Source organism: Carassius auratus, chromosome 6, assembly GCF_003368295.1.
Source record: "Carassius auratus strain Wakin chromosome 6, ASM336829v1, whole genome shotgun sequence".
Classification (NCBI taxonomy): Eukaryota; Metazoa; Chordata; class Actinopteri; order Cypriniformes; family Cyprinidae; genus Carassius; species Carassius auratus.
The window spans coordinates 20,914,998-20,933,012 of NC_039248.1; the positions used below are offsets into that span (position 1 = coordinate 20,914,998).

Here is an 18,015-nt window from a genome sequence, read left to right on the forward strand (position 1 = left end):
GCCAAACATGTCCAGCCTTTCGTTTTCTGCTGAAACACTTGGGAAACAACTTCATGTTTTAGAAGGGCAAATGGTAATGTTCAAAATATGCATGCAAAGTATATAAATAAGCATTTAAAAACTGAAGGGTTGGATTCATCTTGCTATAATCTCATCCAGTTTTCACCACTTCCTTTTTCCAAGGTGACTAACCAACAAACTTGAACCTACAAAAATATACCTACCCAAAAGATTTGATTGGTAATCAAAGTAATAGAGTAAGTGCAAGTAAAAATGTTTCCATTGGCCAGTAAAAGGAAAAGCGACATCATAAAGCGGATGAGAAACATCACAATGTGTCAGAGAATACTGCTCTAAAATAACTCACTGAGGAGGTACAAGACCACATACAAAGAAAAAAAATAATACTGGTTCAAAGTGTATTTTATGCTGCATCTTCTATTATAGTTTCAAAAACTCAGTGTGTCATTTGAACAAAACCTGCCCAGAAGACAGCAAGAAGTCGGTTTGATATAGGCTAGATCTAAAAATCTATTTGTAATGTGAACACTGTTTTTGCACCAGTGGTATTATGTGTGGTTTGGACACTGGGTAAGTGTTCTTCAGGTATCTGAGGTTCAGACGTGCACAGGGGTCTTCATGAGCAGAGACCGGCTTAGATCAGAGCACACAACAATCAGCTGGAGAAGCAGAGAGAGGGTAAGCTTCTACTAGATCGCTTATAAAAGAAGACTTTGGAAAGAAAGCTATTGTTTTCTTTCCACATTTTGGATGTATTCACAATTAGTAAAAAATAATCATCATAATAATAAAAGAGTTTATTTTTGGAATGTATAAAACCGTTTTCAACTTCTAGCATATCTATTCTGTAGAACAAATCAAAAAGATTTTATGAAGTAGTTAATATGTTTTACAAAAAAAAAATATATATATATTTTCTTTTACCCAACAGTTGTGTATTTACGTGCCCAAAGAAAAAAAAGTGGCAGAAAAATGTGGTAAAAAAACACAATGCAAAATTGCAAAAAGGTTAAACCATTATTTAAATGTGCATTTAGCATTAATTTGGCCAAATTTGATTTCAAAAATGTTTTAAATGTCATTTCCACACTAATGTTATTAAACGCATCATCAGTTGAGAAACAAATAACAATTCACTTACCATCTGCAAATTCGTGATGTGATATTTTTGAAACGCCTCAAGTACTGGACATGATTCACATGATTTGTTCATGTGAATTTCTTCCAAACTGTTTTTTAATGATGTGTTTATTCCAGAAACAAAAGAGCGGCTTGCCGAACTGGCAAGATGGAGAGGACAGCTCATCTTGAAAAAGTGCTGAAGAGCTGAGGTATCAGGAACCGAGAAACGAGGAGGATCTGCGTTAGCTCTGCTCTCACATCAACTCAAGAGAGTGGAAGTGTGCAGAGAAGCTATAAATCGCTTAATTTTACGTGTTTATACTGCACTGATGTTGTAAGGCCCAGTTCAAATGAAGTCCCCTCTATAACCCACCAGAGCAAAAGAAGACACAACATGTTGATTTTGACTTGATGTCTTCTGTGGATGGACCTCTCTCTGCTCTGATAAGGTTGGTCTTTTTAACTTATGTTTTATAGTAGAATGATATAGTAGAATGATGTGCGGGGAGGAAAAAAATCAACAACAATGTGTACTTTTACATTTAAGGAGGTATGCAAATGCAATAATATTATGACTTGGGAATTGTCTCTTTTGACTGGGACCAGTTAAGGACCCCCAAAACAACCAGCATACTCTAAGCAACCATTTAGTGACACCTTAGAAACCATCCAGATCACTCTTGCACTGTGGAGCATTTGTTTTTCTAACAGAGCTGTGCGTCTGGCATACACATAATAAAAACTCAGTTTGATATTGTAAAACAAACTTTTAGCAAAACTCTAAACACAGTTCTCTACATTACACACATTATAAACTATTAGACTGTTTGTTTAATTTGGGAAAACATTAATACATCATTTGTTCACTTAGTAATCAAATAAATAATTTTTACCCCCTTGCATTTCTGTTTACACTGTATCTATACTGTACAAAGCACTTTATAAATAAAGCTGATCTATATATCTTTCTATCTATCTATCTATAGCCAGGTCAAAAAGTCAACTTCATTTCTAAAGTGCTTTATACAATATAGATTGTTTCACAGCAGCTTCACAATATTATCAAATTCACATTCTGTTGTAAAGCAGATCTAATAAGTCAATAGTGTCATTGTACAGCTCAAATCAGTTGAGTATTGATTCAGTTCAGTTTCATCAGTCATACATACTGTATATACAGTGTAGATATGCATATGCATGTACAGTATGTGAGAGTGCTATGAAGAATTTCTGTGCAGTCTGAACAGGCAAAAGACACACGAGAGCATTGATTAAAATTGTTCACATGTATGTAATTTGGAATGTATGTGGCAAATGATTTTATGTTTGTGTGTGGAGTTACTATGCAAGAATAAAAAAAAGTGTTTGCTTTTGCAAGATGTGTGTGACGTTTTGAATGCTTTGTGTTAAAGTTTTGAGAAATGGAGCCCTAGTTTCAAAAACTAAGTATTTTTTAAGTATAATGTAATAATATTACTGTATTTTAATGCATTAAAAAAAAATAATAATACTTTACTGTATTTGATCACATAAATTCATCTTTGGTGACACTTACTTTTTTCATTACAAAAGAATACATTGTTCGAAATGAAGACTTTCTGGACATTTTCAAGATGTCATCTTGAAAATGTCCAGAAAGTCTTCATTTCGAACAATGTATTCTATTGTAATCCTGTGACATTCATACATTTTGAAGTCTTGCCTAAGTGTATGAATGATTTTTGTGGTCATTGTGCACTATTCTTCCAAGCCAAATGCAGGGTCATATCTTGTTTCTATCCCACCGGGGAGTAAGTCTCCTCAAGTCCCCTGATGTTCCTGCTGTGGAGCAGGAGAACCAAACCAGGCTTGAGGAGGAAATCTTCAGCTGGCCAGGGAGAAGAACAAAGGAGAGCACATTATTGCTGTTTCTCTCAGATCTTCTATCTTGAGACTTCATGACAAAGTGATGGTCAATATTTGATAGGAAATGTGAATGATAGATGATGAAGAATGATATGGTGTATATATTTAGTATTTACCAGTATTGCAGGATCAGAGTTCAAAACAGCATTCGATAATGGACTCCCATGTAACATGATCCTGTGTAAGACAGATTTTCACCTCATCCTCTACTGATTCATTTTTATTTATAGTCCCTATAGATCCATGCACGTCACCAAATACATTACAATATGACTCAAGATCGGCTGTTTTCTGAATGTGCGTGTAAAGTGATGGCTTTGTGATCTATGACCTGGTGATGGGTGTTGAAGATACTTTGGAGATCAGTGCATTTATTGGCAAGGTTATATTTTAATGGACAGAAGTGGGTACTGACCACCCAAATGCCACCCTGTAGGACCATTACGGTCCACCAAGAGTCCTGGAAACTATGCCATAGTGGCTGTTAAGCAACCTGTCCCAAGGTCATTTGTTCAGAAATATGGACACAAAGAGCTGATGTGCGTTCACGCTATTGAATTTGTGCTTTATTTCATAGAGAGCCAGACTTCTAAAGGTCTGGATTTGTTGAACCATGAAATGCTTGATCTCTTTGACCAGGACAACCAGGTTCAGTTTTCACTGGAAGCTTCCCTTCTGCTCTCTCCCAGTTCAAGCACCCTTAAGTCCAGGTCAGCAGAATTCTGTGTATTCATCAAGTATATTCATCAAATAGTAATAGCTAAAAGGCTTAACTAGGTTAGATGTCCTATCGGAGTTATTTAATCTGACTAAATACAATTTTTTCCTTTCTAAAATGGGTAACATGGAACCTTGTCTACGGGTAGCAAATGCTTGTGATGTGATAAGAACCTTGTAAAGATAGACCCCAGCAACACCAGCCAATACAAGCACAGATCCACAGTATGCTAAATGGTTAGCTTAAGAGGCTTTTTAATTGCAAAGTTTAAAAAGCTTACAGCATCAAACTGGTCTTGTTTAGGTGATCTTAAACGCAATCCTTGCAAACAGAGAACTACGTAACGCACTGCCACAGACAGATCATGTCTGAAGAAAATCGCATGATTTAAATAAAAATCATACAAAAAGCCTTTGTAAATGTAAAGTTTTTCCTTCAAGTGACTACATATTTGCATTACATCTGTTATGAATTTAGAAAGCACTTTACATTGCATACAAGTTTTTTGCAAGTTTATATTAAAAGCTTGAGGGGAAAAAAAAAGAAACTAATATTACAGCCATTATTATCCCAATCATGGGAATCCACAATTTGCCCATTGAATTTCCAGAATTTCCACTGGAGCCCTCTCTATTTGAGGCAAAGCACTCTGAAAATAAAAAAGGTATTATTGAAAGCCACATTCACGTATGCAAATATCCTTTATTGAAAGTTTACTACAGTTATACAAAAATTGGACAGACAAAGAAAACTGGTTATTTACAAGACAGACAAAAGTTGTTCATGGAAACGGAGGCAGGCATATTCTGCTGGTTGGAAGGCAAGTGGTCAATCAATATGCCCATCATACTGACGTCTCCACAGAAGAACTGGCTGGCTGCAAGAGAGAAGGAAAAACCACAGTGAAACATTGTTTTAATTAAATCTAAGCACTAAACTAATGCTTGACAAAAAGATACAATTCCAGATGCAATACTCCAACCAATTCCATTAGCTCAGCCAGTCAAACAATTAATAAGAAGCTTCCTCAAGAGACAGGAAGTTTGCTAGCGTGTGTAAAAACCATCCAGCCGAATTGGTCCTCTCCTCTCAAGTTTAGTTTTTGACCCTTGTATTCAAACAAGGTTATGCCACCAGTATTTTTTTTTAATCCAGTAGACCTCACAAAAACCAAACAATGCTCATGTACAGAGCTAGCTTGCAGCTTCTGGAGTTGAAAAGTGACACTGCAATGGGAATTCGGTCAACTGTCCCAAGCATCTTTTATGCTGGCCCAACAAACGGTCCCATTTGTTGAGCCCTGTGACCGTAATAAAAGAAACAGCAAGTTTATCAACTCGCCTCCTGCTCCATTTTCTCCTGGACTCCATTGCCGTTGTGGGCAGAGTCACCACTGCCATTAATTGTGGTCTCCTGTTTAGTCTTTTTAGCATCACTGTCCTTTTTTGGACTCTCATCGTCTGGTTTCCTCTGTGCAGGAATAAAGCAGGACAGAACACGTACTTATTTTTTTGCGCTAAACACCTAGTAACTACATGCTACTCAAGCATACATGGCCACTTCAACACCACAACTACAATATGCCAAGCCACAATGAAGCGCAAACGCCACAGAAGCATCAAGCAACACCAAACCTAATCTAGTTGCAAATTCAGCTCATGACCCAGCATGCAAAATTGACCTCAACTAAAGGGAATGTGGCAATGCAGATGGCCCTTTACGGGCAGACTACCCTCCCTCATTCACTCCAGTTTTAAATGCACACGCTACCTCAAGTTTACAGAAAGGTTAAGTTAGACTTCAGTGGATAGAAACTCACCTTTTTGCGAACAAGGTGTGAAATGTCAGATGCAGATTTTGAGGAAGACGCACCATCAGCTGGCCTCACAGGAATCTGAAATAAATCAGGCATCTTAGGGTGGCATAAATTGTAGGCATAAAAGTACCCTTAAAAAGGAAAAATACTCCTTAAAGCTTAGAGACATTCAAAATGAGGATGTCCACACTTGAGGAAGAGGTCTGGCCAGTTTAAGAAGTTGTAACAAAGTATCACCCATCCCTAATGGGAATCAAGGTAACATTAAGCATGCACACACACACCTGACTAGCAGTAGAGGAGGATGGGCCGCCATTTTCAGCTGGGAATGCAGATGAAGTGGATGCTCCTGCCTGTAACAAATTCCAAACTATTCAGTGCCTCTTAACCATCTTCATTTCATCCTGGATGACCAACTTAATTGCCACTTTACCCCCCCCAATACTAAAGAGCAATGCTAGCATTGATGGCATAACTGTACCAGATTCATTAAGTGTATAATACAAGCTGATATCACTTTTGTCGTAAGCCACTGCAAAGCACTGAACAATGGATAACATGCTTCATGCATTTACATTGCCCTCATGCAACTCACAAGAGTCTGATGGATAGCCTCAGATGCTGCAGCAGCCGTCCTCTGGCCCTCTTTGGCATCTTCAATCTTCTCTGTGATTTCTGGCAATAACAGTTTCAACTCCTCAAGCTCGCTCTTCTCCTCCTTTGCAGCCTCTGCACCCTCAGACTTGTCTATTACCTCCTGAAGCATAGCTTTAGGAAAAAGTGACACATCAATTAAGAGTACCATGCTTGCTCATGGCAACTAGTGTGATCAACAAGCAAATTCTCAGTTAAAAACACGAGGACTGGCAAAACCCACTGTGAAAATGTTCCTACCAAGACGACTCTCAATGACTTTGATGGAGCTGGAGAAGTGCTCAATGGCTTGGCTGTACTGGGCTGTGTAGATGTAAGTTGTGCCCAGCTGGTAATGAGTCTCAGCCAAAAGACGACTATGAGAGGGAAGGTGTTTCAGCTGCAAGGTTAAACACTCATTGAAGTCCTCCAGAGCCTGGGTGTAGTTACCTACATAAAACGGAGACTAGTTGATGAAGAGTGAAGACTAATGAGGGGTAACCATTTTAAAGCAACTTGTGAAACCCAAAAAAGGACCTTAAAATTAAGTCACATTTTAATCTATTCCCACCAAATACACACCTGATTCAGCTCCAACTTCTCCAAGTTTCAGGTAAATCTGTGCAGCCATTAGCTGATCTTCTTTGCGGTCTTGTCTTCAAACCAAATAAAAGAACATGCATCTTTCAAACTGTAGTTTGTGCAAATGCAGAATTAATTTAAAAGGGGTATGTAATAAGGGCATACCTTTTATAGATCACCTTTGAAACCTCAAGCATCTCCCAGGCCAACTGCAAGTTTCCAACTTCGTCCTCCTCACTCTCCTAGAAGCACAAGGACATGATGATAAACCAGTAAAAAAAAAAAAAAAAAAGCCCCCAATGAAGACTAGAGGAAAAACAAAAGAAAAGACTTTACAATGGATTACAAACCTTGTCCTTTGTTTCATCCTCTGAGTCTTCGTCATCATCGTCGTCATCTAAAACAAGAGATGTTCACTCACTGACGTCGAACTAATGTAAAAACCCATCACCTTGCACACCCTTAATGGCACTGCAGCTTCAAAAGCCAAATACACCAATATCAATCCACCAGTGCTTCGATTCACCAGGTGAAGTTTAGCAAAAGGCTTGATACACAAATCTTGTGCCCCCCAGACTCCCATCAAGCTTCACTACCTCCATCCTCTTCCATGGGCTCTTCATTCTCTTTATTTTCACTTTTCTCAACTTTTTCAGCCTTTTCAGTTACTTCATTTGACACAGTGACATCTTCCTTCATAGAAGAACTTTCATCCACACCTTCGGACTTCACAGCATCTTTTTCAGCAGGTTTCACCTCATGTTCAGCTCTTTTCTCTTCATCTTGAGCAGGATTTGCATCACGTTCAGCAAGTTTCGCCTTGTGTTCAGCTGGTTTCTCAGTTTTGGGTGATGCTGCATCCCTTTCCTTTAGCGAGTCAACCTTCTCCTGCTTCTCAACTTCCTCTTGGTTCTGCTCACCTTCCCCCACCTCTTTTACATCAGACCGAGTTTGGTCCTCTGACATGGCATCATAAACCTGTGCTCGAAGTTCATCTCTGGTTTTCTCTGCATCATAGTACAAAATGGATGGATATTTCTAGGTTACAGTTAACATCAATCAGTGATGATACAGGAGGCAACTTTGAGCGAAGTTGCTTGGGCACTTTCACACTAAGAATGGGTAACAGATTTCTTTCTGGATACTTTAGATCGGTCTGTGGCCCAGTGTCTCACCTGGTTGTCCATTAAACAAAGTGGCCCAGCAACATTGCACAGTAATTTGCCCAGTGCATCATCAGCCTTCGAGACCCTCATAGTCAAGTTATGCTTTGTCAATTTGTGCAGAGCTGGGAAAAATTTCAATTTGGCTCTGGAAGCCTCCTTTTTGCAAAAGTGACAATCCTCGAGCATACATAAACACACAATTTAATGGTAACAAAACTTAAACTACAAACCATCCAAGTTGTCTGTGCTTTCAATCTTAGAGTCATTCGGTTTCTCGCCCTCTTCAGAGGATTCTTCTGGGACTCCCTCTAAAGCATTACCAAGCACTGTATTCTCCATCCTAAAGTAGCATTACAAAACAAAGTTAGATAAACTGCTTTTTTTTAATGTTATACATTAAATAATAAATACAGATACCTGGCAAGCTCCAGAAGGGCTTTCCCACACAAGAAAAAAGCTTCACCACATTCATCAGCAGTGTCTCCATACTTTTCAGCTCTTAAGGGGGAAAATGGGTTAGACATTGTAATAGAGAATATTATATAAAAAAAAAAAGTTAAGTTATTCAAACAATAGCAGGTACCACACGTTAAAAAAAAAAAAAAAACATACATAATACTCCTTCACTACTCACAGCATGGCACAAGCCTCCTGGAACACACTGACTGCAGACACAACATCACCCATCACCAAGTGCCGTTTGCCTGTGCCAATCAGCTTCTTTGCTTCCTCAGAAACATCGACGGAGCTGCAAAAGTACATGAAAATATTAGTAACGAAAAACACATTTTAGGGACGTGAGCGGTTTTAATAAAACGACATCCAGGTAACGTTACCAACTTACCTGTCTGCAGCGCTCGACGAGCAAGGTTTCTCCTCCATACTGCAGAGACAAACATATGGTCATGCATTATTAAAAAGCCTCGCTTCGTCTGATGAATACGTCCAATGAGAACAAAATTTCACTAAAGTTTACTTCAGAAGTTCACTGCGAAGGACCAAGATTAGCACGATGCTACGACTGTTATTTGTTGGAGTGTGTAAACATTACACGCGTTTATAGCTAACATCTGACGTCACAATTTAATGTCAGTATAATACCGAAAGTGGGCAATTTAAAATGCATGTTACCGCCACCTTTCAAACTTAACGCTCGACTTTGGCGCGTGTGCAGTCATTTTGACGCAGCGCACAGCTCACCGATGGGCCATTCATGACTGCGTGTCAACAGAGCGGGAATCTCCTCATTTAGGACACATTACCAAGCTAACCGTCGTTCATATCAAACCCTCTCCCGCCAAATGAGACCAGCCAAACACAACACGTCAACGGGAATAAGCGGTGATGCCATCCCATCGCGTGCGACGATGTCCGGGCGCGGGAGAAAAGCGAATAGAAGCACGAGGGCGACACGGTTTTCGTGACAATGACGGAGCTGCAGCGGCTGTGTTATCAAACGAAACCAACAAAAACCTTTCAACACGGACTTCCTTTAACTTCTGCTTACTTCTCGGGGAGCGCACTTAAATTAAAAATGGACGTTACTTTACCTTTCGGCAGTTGAAGCAGCTGCTGTTTCCTCAGGCATTTTAATGCGTTAACTAAGCTAAGTAGTAGTGTGGTGTTGGATTATGTTCGTACAGACGGCAGGTTTGTGAAGCTGTTCCCAAATTCGTCTTTGTTGGCGCCTTTAAATACGGATACAAGCCGTACTTCCGCTGAACTACGACCCTGTCACAAAAACGCGGGAGAATAAATTTAAAGGGCAAGTAACCATATTACGCGCCTGCTACAGCTATAAGAACTGAGACTGTAATGTGATTAACTGAACAAGATGAATGGAAATTCTATTTTTATCTAGATTTTATGTGACTCATATATATATATATATATATATATATATATATATATATATATATATATATATATATATATATTATATAAAGTCAAATATATCATTTTATTTTTCAAACCCTTTCTTTCGGAACATGCAGGACAACTCCTTGTTCAAGCTCTTGTTCTGTCCAGGCTGGACTTCCAGCCAGTTATATCAAACCTTCACAATTAATCCAGAAGGAGGCAGCAAGATTAATTTTTAATGAGCCAAAAAGAATACAGGTCACACCTCTGTGTATCAATTTGCACTGGCTACCACTAGCTGCTTGCATAAAATTCAACGCATTGATGTTTGCCTAAAAAAACTACCACTGGCTCTTCACCCATTTACCTAAATTTGTTACTTCAGACTTATGTGCCCTCTAGAAGCTTGCTTTCTGCAAGTGAACGTCGCTTTATTGTGCCATCCCAAAGAAAGAAGCACAAAATCACTTTTTCGGACTTTTAAGTTAAATGTTCCCTTCTGGTGGAATGAACTCCCCAACTCAATCCGAGTCCTTAGCCATCTTCAAGAATCAGCTTAAAACACATCTCTTCCATCTTTATTTGACTCTCTAACTTTAACACTCACTATTCTAATTCTATTCTTAAAAAAAATCTAACTACCTTTCTAATCTTTTTGTATTCTAATTTTTGTATTTCATTTATTATGCAATTGTATGTGTGTGTGTGAGCATGTGTAAAGATCTCTAACACTAGCTTGCTCTATTCTTTTTTTATTCTGTTTTCTTTTTATTTATTATATTATATAAAATCCCATGTTACGTGTACTGTGCCAACCTAACTTAGACTTGTTATAGCACTTATATATCATTGCTCTTTTTGTTGTTTTTGATTGCTTCCACTGACCTCATCTGTAAGTAGCTTTGGATAAAAGCATCTGCTAAATGAATAAATGTAAAAAAAAAAAGTTTATATTTGTATGAAACCATTTTTTATAAAAATATACCCCATTCTTATTTAAAACATGTTCCTGGAGTTATTCTGAATAAACTATAATCAATTATATTATATGATAAATCTAAAAATAATTATAATAGTTATTATATTTATATATAACAACTTTCCTCATTACCTTTCCAAGTGGGAGGGTAGTAGAAATAGTTGAATATATACATATAAATCATTAGGATAATTAGTCTTATTAATGGATTTCAAAACATATTTAAGGGTCTTAAAAGCATGCCTCATTTTCAAAATGTACATTTGTTCTTTTAAAAGTGATAATCCAGACATATTCATAAAAGTTTCATAAAATTCACCCTTAAACATTATTAATACATTTAAAATCAGCCCTGGTTTCATTCCACACTAAAAAAAAAAAAAAAAAAAAATTAAGCACACATTTCAATATGTAACAAAAATGTTTTATGTTTAGAAGTATACAGAGTAGTGAATGGGCATTGGTTTCAAGGCACAGAATTGCACAGAAGTGTGTATTAATAGGGCTCATTAAAAGGGTAATAAGGATGTGCTGCATCGCGGGGGACAGGCTTACCATCAACCTACAAAAACAGATGCAACAACATATGTATTAGCAAACTACTTTTGGAATGCATTTGATTTGCAAATTCTTAACACTCAGCACACTTAAAACAGAAACTTCAATGTTTTAAAGAAATTTCTTTGTTAAAGGATATTTTAGTACAATTTAGTGCTTTGTTTTATGATGTGGCTTACAGTAATTTAACTTACAGTAATGGTTGGCACAATGTAACGCCAGCCTCTGTGCAATGCTGTCACTTGATTCAGTTCCTCAGGTTCAAGTGTGAAATCAAACACCTGTAAATGAACAAAGCAAATAAATTGAATAGTTACAATACATGGTCATACACACTCTAGAACATAAAGAGTAAAAAAACAAAACAACAACAACATGCAAAAACCTGGATATTCTCTTTGATCCGAGACTGTGTAATGCTCTTTGGGATAGTCACTACTCCTCGTTGAGTCTGCCACCTGCCGAAATGTCATTGAAGAAATACTATGTAATAATCCTTGAAGAAACACCACACACAACTAGTGCAAAAGCCTGAGTTTACCTGATGATAATTTGAGCAGGAGTCTTGCTGTATTTCTTGGCTAGTGTAGCAATGGCTGGTTCCTCCAACAGCACAGGCTCCTCTGGATGCTTCCAGGCTCGGTCAGGAGATCCCAGCGGACTGTAGGCAGTCATCACCAAACTCCGATCACGACAGTGTGCCAACAGCTCAACCTGTGCAAGGTATGGATGGGACTCCACCTGCAAAACACTATTGTTACTCCACAAACTGATATAATGGACAACATCAATTAAAACATAAAATTTTCTTCTGACCTGCAAAACAGTTGGTTTGATGCTTGCAACTGACAAGATGTCATCAATTTGCCTGCTATTGAAGTTCGAGAGTCCGATGGCCCTGACAAGGCCCTTTCCCACAAGTTTTTCCATAGCAGCCCATGTTTGCTTGTAGTCTATGTTGTCATACAGCAAGGTTCCATCCTCCTTCCTAGGAAAAGAGGTATCACCTCGTCTGGACAAAAATAAGAAGATTAAACACTTGACTGGTATCTGAAAAAGGCAAAGCACATTAAAGGGATAGCCCACTCCACCCTGAAAAATTCTGTCCTGTTTATTCACCCTCATGTCAATTCAAACTGTAAGACGAATGTTGTTAGTAACCAAACCGTTTCAGTTTCCATTGACTTCCATCATTTGTTTTGACCATACAATGGAAGTCAATGTGAACTACAACTGTTTAGTACCAACAGTCTTCAAAATTCTCCAAATGATGACAGAATTTTTATTTTTTGGTGGATATCCCTACTAATGAGAACTTCATAATTAATTCCCCAAAGGAGATAAATAAAACATAATGTTTATATTTGCAATAAACATGATAACCTAGATAAGACTATTATGACAGTGGACTATTACAGAGTCTTGCATACTTTAATCTCTCTCTTTTTGTGGTCGCTTTTTTTTTTTGGATGTTAGAATTTAAGTTAGTTATAAGAAAATTAATTCATACATAGTACTCTGTCTACGTGTCTGTGTACACATATACATTTATTTTGAGAATAGCTGGAGGCTTACTGGAAGGCATACGGCCAATGGATGAGGTAAAGGTCTAGGTACTCCAGTTTTAAATCTTTCAAAGTCTTTAAAAGAGATGGTTCCACATCATCTGGGTGATGTTTTGTGTTCCACAGTTTGGAGGTCACAAATACATCCTCTCTCCTTATTCCCTGAAACAAGACAACAGTTGTAAAGCACACATGCATTATATATTTCAGTGTGTGGGTATGTGTTTCATGTTTGTTATCTACTTGGTTGACCTACTTTTTCAGGTCCCATCATTTCCTGAAATGCTTCACCGATCTCTGGCTCATTCCCGTAAATGGGAGCACAGTCAATGTGCCGATAGCCAGATTGCAGTGCCCAAATAACTGCCTGTTTTACCTGCAATTGATAACATATTTATACAAAATACTTTGGCAGTTCTACACACATACACAATAATTAAAGCAAAATATTATTGCAGAACATATTGGATAATATACTGAAAAACTGCATATCCTAGTAAACTTCAGATTCAAATTCTGATATAATTAGAATTGGGATGATGCACAGAAAACTTACCTGCCCTGGTTCACTCTTCCATGTCCCAAGTCCCACAAGGGGCATCTTTCGTCCAGTGCTAAGAACAGCAAAGTCATTCATACTCATCCTGTGTGCCTTCAGAGAAAAGAAAACAAAGAACACAATTTGAAGAGTGTTCATAAATGGAATAGACTTCAGGATATTAAATCTATGATTTAAATCCCTGTTTTAGTAAAACAATCTAAACCCTAAACACTCACAGAAAGGTTGCAGGAGACGCAGTGAATTCAAACTGTTCAGTGCTCAAATTCAGGAGCAGAATGAAAGGAAGTGTAACCTGCTGACTTATCAGCTGACTTCCACAGAAGCTCAAGCCGGATGTAACTATTATAAATATTGTAAAACATCCTGGACTGCATTTTTGGAACAGCATAATCTTTGGTTTAGCAAACATTATACAATTAATAATTATATTAGTTTGCAACACACAGTCTTTGGATTTTAATATAAAGGGAATTGAAATTATTGTCGGAATCACGTCAATTTAACCTCATTGCATTACTCCAGTTATTATTCTATATCGGTTTGCTCTTAATTGTCTAGTTAATGCAGTGAATCACCCAGACAGTTGGATAACATACCACTCGACAATTAAACTTGTGAGATTGAATGACAAGACACAGAGCGCGTTGAATACGCTGCATTTCTTCCCTAAATCAGGTCAACTAGTGTCACATGTGAATATTTTTCCTAGGTCAGGGATAGTTTCTATATTATTTGTTCACATACTTACCGTGTATTAATAGTTTAAGGAATGTCTCAGCTATACAACTATCCAGGTTGATTAAAAATGATAATAAAAAAATTATTTTCTCATAACGTTGACGTATTTACTTCCTGTTCGCTGTTACATCCGTCAAAATAAAAGTCTCCATAACATTAACACTACAATTTCCTCACCGTCATACTCTTTTCTAGTTCAAGTGTCAAGTACAAGGATTAAGATTTGAGCTTCGCTATTTTTTTAAATTAAAAAATACCTAAACCCAATATCATTTTAGTCACTGATCACACGAAAATATTACTATCAATCTGAAACTCATTCAAGTGTTTCTTAATCTATATAATCTACCAGATTTTGTAGACTTCTACATGTCTTTTCTTTCGAAATTCAAAAGTAAAAATTAGGTTGCTTTACATTTAGCTTATTACCTTAATTTATACTAAAGATAAATAAATATTTCATCTCTCTCATGAAATTAAATTCAGTTTGGCCAAATTTATCCCAGAAAACTGAAACAGTATACGAGTGGTTATGTCCAGTCTTCTCTTGGCTTTAGCTGTTCAGCTTCAATTTTATTGTAGAATCGAAAGTACCTGTAAAGTCTCAAAATTCAGAGACTGATATCATACCAAAGTAATAGCAATTTTAAAGTCAACAAAAACAAGTTCATTTTCTTGTAGACTGACTTGTCTTTATAACAGAAAAAAATGGAAACCACAATACATCAGTTGTTTATTTTAAAAAGTACAGTTAATTCAGGATGAAAAAAAATCTGGTTGTAAATATCAATTAAAGGTATAAAACAGCACCAAAAACCTTTGAGGACTAAACTAGGCTTGGGCAATTTACACAGAATAAGATCAAGCTATTTATGACAGAAATTGCTCTTTCTCCATATATTTCAGAGCAAAAAATATCTATAAAACAAGAAAAAAAAATTCACACAGAAAACGGAGATCACTCATTTCCTCTCCGACTTCTCTTGTGACTCTTCTTTGACCGACTAGAACACAGAGAGACAAATGCACCATGAAACAAGAGGGTAAAAACAAAGACAATTATTTTAAATTAATTTGATATACCTAAGTACTATTACCTTTCTGGGGACTTGGAGTGACTGCGATGCCGGTGACTTCTGTGGTGGCCTGGAAGGAAATATGCCAATATTTCTTAATTATGAGTTTTGCCAATTACTCGAAATATTTAAAATAAAATGTGGTGACATATTGAGTACTTCAAAACAGCCTTGCTTTACCTGGAGATTTGGAGCGATGTCTCCTGTCCCTGGATCTGCTGCGGTGCCTGCGGGGACTTTTGCTGCGATGACGCTCCCGATCTCGCTCACGTCTGGGAGATGGACTGAATGAACAGAGTAATCAGACAATATGTATACTGTATAATCACCTAAAATAATATGCCCCACTAATAATGAATCCAAGACACTAATAATGTGCCTACAAATTGTTTTTTTTTTAATATACCTTCGTCTTTTAGGTGACCTGCTCCGTCTAAAATGAGAAAGAAAGAAAAATTAAGAGAAAAAGAAGATTAATTATTCATCTGTTACACCAGAAACCTGTAATAATTTAATCTAAATGGATGATTAGCACCATAACGGACCTTCTGGGTGAGCGGCTGCGTCTGTAGCGTGGAGAAGGAGACCTGCGTGGCCGGTCCATATCTCTATAACTTCTTCTGTGGGGCTCTGCTGTCTGCACTCTCTCTGGCTGCAGTACATATGGAGAGGTTGTGTAACAATCACAGTTTATTATATTAACTAATAATAATACATTTTGCTTGGATAAAACAAGACATTGTGAGATCATTTTTACCTTCTCTTCTTCCTCATCCTCTTCATCACTGGTTTCCACCTCATCCAAATCTTCTTCCAGAGCACTAATACGAGTATCCAGCAGCTCAGCTTCCTCCAAAACCTGTCTCTTCTGTGAAAACAAAAACAAATGAACACGTGGACAGTCTTTGATCACATGAATGACTCATACATTTCCTTTGAAATTCATATGACTTCAAAGGGACAACACAAATGCATTCAATTTATGTAAAAAAACATAAATAAATAAAATGTATACATATGCACACACACACACACACACACACACATAATAGGTCCAACCAACCTGAAGTCTAGGGAGGATGATGTCACACATTCGCTCTGCATGAAGCAGCTCATCTATAAACTCATCAACATGCATCAACTCAAACTCTGCGTAAAGAAGAAATGTTATTTGCAAATATCTTTTTCAGCAAGGGTAAATTATTTAATGCCACATACTCACTAAATATTCAAGAAAAATGCCCACCTCCATTTCTGTTCTGGCTTTTAATTTTTCTGTAGTCATTGTATAATGGTTCTAAATACTTGTAGCAATCTACAGAAGTTCCAGTCAGGCGCATATATATTGCTCCAAGCAAACGGACATACCTGGAGGGGGAAAAAGCAGATCAGTAATGCAACACACAGCACAATGGAAACAGGAAAATAACTGAATACAGAGCAGTATTTGCATACTAACTTGAAGTCTTCATTCTTGATGAATTCCACAATAATGTCCTTTTCAGGCTGGATCTGCAGCATCTTTAGGGTCAGACATAAGAATGGAGTAGGCTTGATGTTTCCTCCATATACACCACCAACATACTTCAGTTCCATTGCTTTGTCCACGACAAGTTCAGCTTGATTTTACAGAGGGAACCATATTAGTGACATTTAAAATGATGCTTGGCACATTAATTCCACAAATCCATAAATGTACATGGAGTAATTTAATGTAAATGTTTTATAACAGACCATAACCCCGTCAAGCCTACAGCTGCCTATTTGATACATGACTTTTAAAATAAGGACTCTAAATTTTCAACCTGCACAAACCTTTGCTGAAAAACCTGTGTAGACAATCTTGTACATGGCTTCTTTCATCTGATTGATGTTAGATAGGATTTAGGGCCTTCTTCATATAATTCTAAAAATAACCACCTTTTGCTGTGGAATCTTTAATGATTATTAAAGTAAATGTAGAAATAACTTCTTTCTACATGGACCTTCATTGGACTGCAGCAACCATATTTTATTATCAATACATAATTTAAGAAAAATCGTTTAAAATGCAACAGGCTTTTTGAGGAATGTTTATTCATCAATCACCATTGTATTGTATTGCACTGTGTTTTGACCCCCACGATTTAAATGTCACTCTCCTATATGAATAAGGGGCTAATAATAAATATACATACATACGATTTTTATTATATTAAAGGTAAGGTTAAATAAAACATTCCATTTTAAGACACACACTCGAAGTTATTCCTTTCTAATAGTGTATCAAGTCACATTACTAATGCTGCCAACAGTAAACAATGAACAACAGCAGGTCAGCATTAAAATATGATTAAATAAAATGAGGTAACAAAGAAGATCGTATTCTTCGTAGATCGTAGATCATTTCTGTGAGTAAGGTAAATGACTAGCGTGTTTTCAATGCCACATTATCACGAAACTACAGTAACGTTATGTGTTCAGCACACTTCTCTCACCTGTAAGTCCAAAACATTCTTCTTTCCAGTACTTGGACTCATAAATACGTGTTCGTATGATCTTCTCGACAAGATACTGAGGATTTGTTCCATGTATACTATTGGCATCTTTTACCGTTCTATTAGCCATTGCTCAAAATTGTAAATGAACGAACGGATAATCGGAACGCTCCTATCCCATGAAGAAATGACTTCCGGGGGAAAACTTGCGTCACATCCGTAAGGTCAAGCAGTGTT

General features: G+C 37.2%; 3 protein-coding genes across 8 annotated transcripts; all 3 read right to left on the minus strand.

Annotated features, from left to right (window-relative positions):
• Window positions 1-4,448: 4,448 nt before the first annotated feature.
• Window positions 4,449-9,674, minus strand: LOC113100696 (histone-binding protein N1/N2-like). 4 transcript variants are annotated; one of them, XM_026265321.1, is made up of 15 exons: window positions 9,514-9,674; window positions 8,808-8,846; window positions 8,598-8,711; window positions 8,381-8,461; window positions 8,194-8,303; window positions 7,394-7,804; window positions 7,148-7,194; window positions 6,963-7,039; window positions 6,798-6,871; window positions 6,477-6,665; window positions 6,178-6,350; window positions 5,867-5,935; window positions 5,586-5,660; window positions 5,108-5,236; window positions 4,449-4,643 (listed from the first exon to the last, which is right to left on the minus strand). In XM_026265321.1, exons 1-15 carry the CDS (start codon window positions 9,549-9,551, stop codon window positions 4,611-4,613), a joined length of 1,659 nt encoding a protein of 552 aa, XP_026121106.1. In that variant the 5' UTR covers window positions 9,552-9,674; the 3' UTR covers window positions 4,449-4,610. The 4 variants fall into 4 exon arrangements, with proteins under 4 accessions (XP_026121106.1, XP_026121105.1, XP_026121107.1 ...); XM_026265320.1 differs by having other exon boundaries at window positions 7,391-7,804; XM_026265322.1 differs by lacking the exon at window positions 5,108-5,236 and having other exon boundaries at window positions 7,391-7,804.
• Window positions 9,675-11,204: 1,530 nt separating this feature from the next.
• On the minus strand, window positions 11,205-14,380 carry akr1a1b (aldo-keto reductase family 1, member A1b (aldehyde reductase)). Of its 3 annotated transcripts, none has more exons than XM_026265367.1 (9): window positions 14,236-14,380; window positions 13,482-13,577; window positions 13,182-13,301; window positions 12,936-13,087; window positions 12,177-12,372; window positions 11,902-12,101; window positions 11,746-11,818; window positions 11,555-11,641; window positions 11,205-11,364 (listed from the first exon to the last, which is right to left on the minus strand). In XM_026265367.1, the coding sequence occupies exons 2-9, from the start codon at window positions 13,566-13,568 to the stop codon at window positions 11,299-11,301; spliced, it is 981 nt and encodes a 326-aa protein (XP_026121152.1). In that variant the 5' UTR covers window positions 13,569-13,577; window positions 14,236-14,380; the 3' UTR covers window positions 11,205-11,298. The 3 variants fall into 3 exon arrangements, with proteins under 3 accessions (XP_026121152.1, XP_026121150.1, XP_026121151.1); XM_026265365.1 differs by lacking the exon at window positions 14,236-14,380 and adding an exon at window positions 14,084-14,170; XM_026265366.1 differs by lacking the exon at window positions 14,236-14,380 and adding an exon at window positions 13,703-13,820.
• A 556-nt stretch (window positions 14,381-14,936) lies between these two features.
• Window positions 14,937-17,985, minus strand: prpf38a (pre-mRNA processing factor 38A). The gene is made up of 10 exons (XM_026265368.1): window positions 17,779-17,985; window positions 16,761-16,920; window positions 16,548-16,669; window positions 16,365-16,450; window positions 16,059-16,169; window positions 15,847-15,953; window positions 15,708-15,734; window positions 15,482-15,585; window positions 15,323-15,371; window positions 14,937-15,229 (listed from the first exon to the last, which is right to left on the minus strand). Exons 1-10 carry the CDS (start codon window positions 17,906-17,908, stop codon window positions 15,184-15,186), a joined length of 942 nt encoding a protein of 313 aa, XP_026121153.1. The 5' UTR covers window positions 17,909-17,985; the 3' UTR covers window positions 14,937-15,183.
• Between the last annotated feature and the right edge of the window lie 30 nt (window positions 17,986-18,015).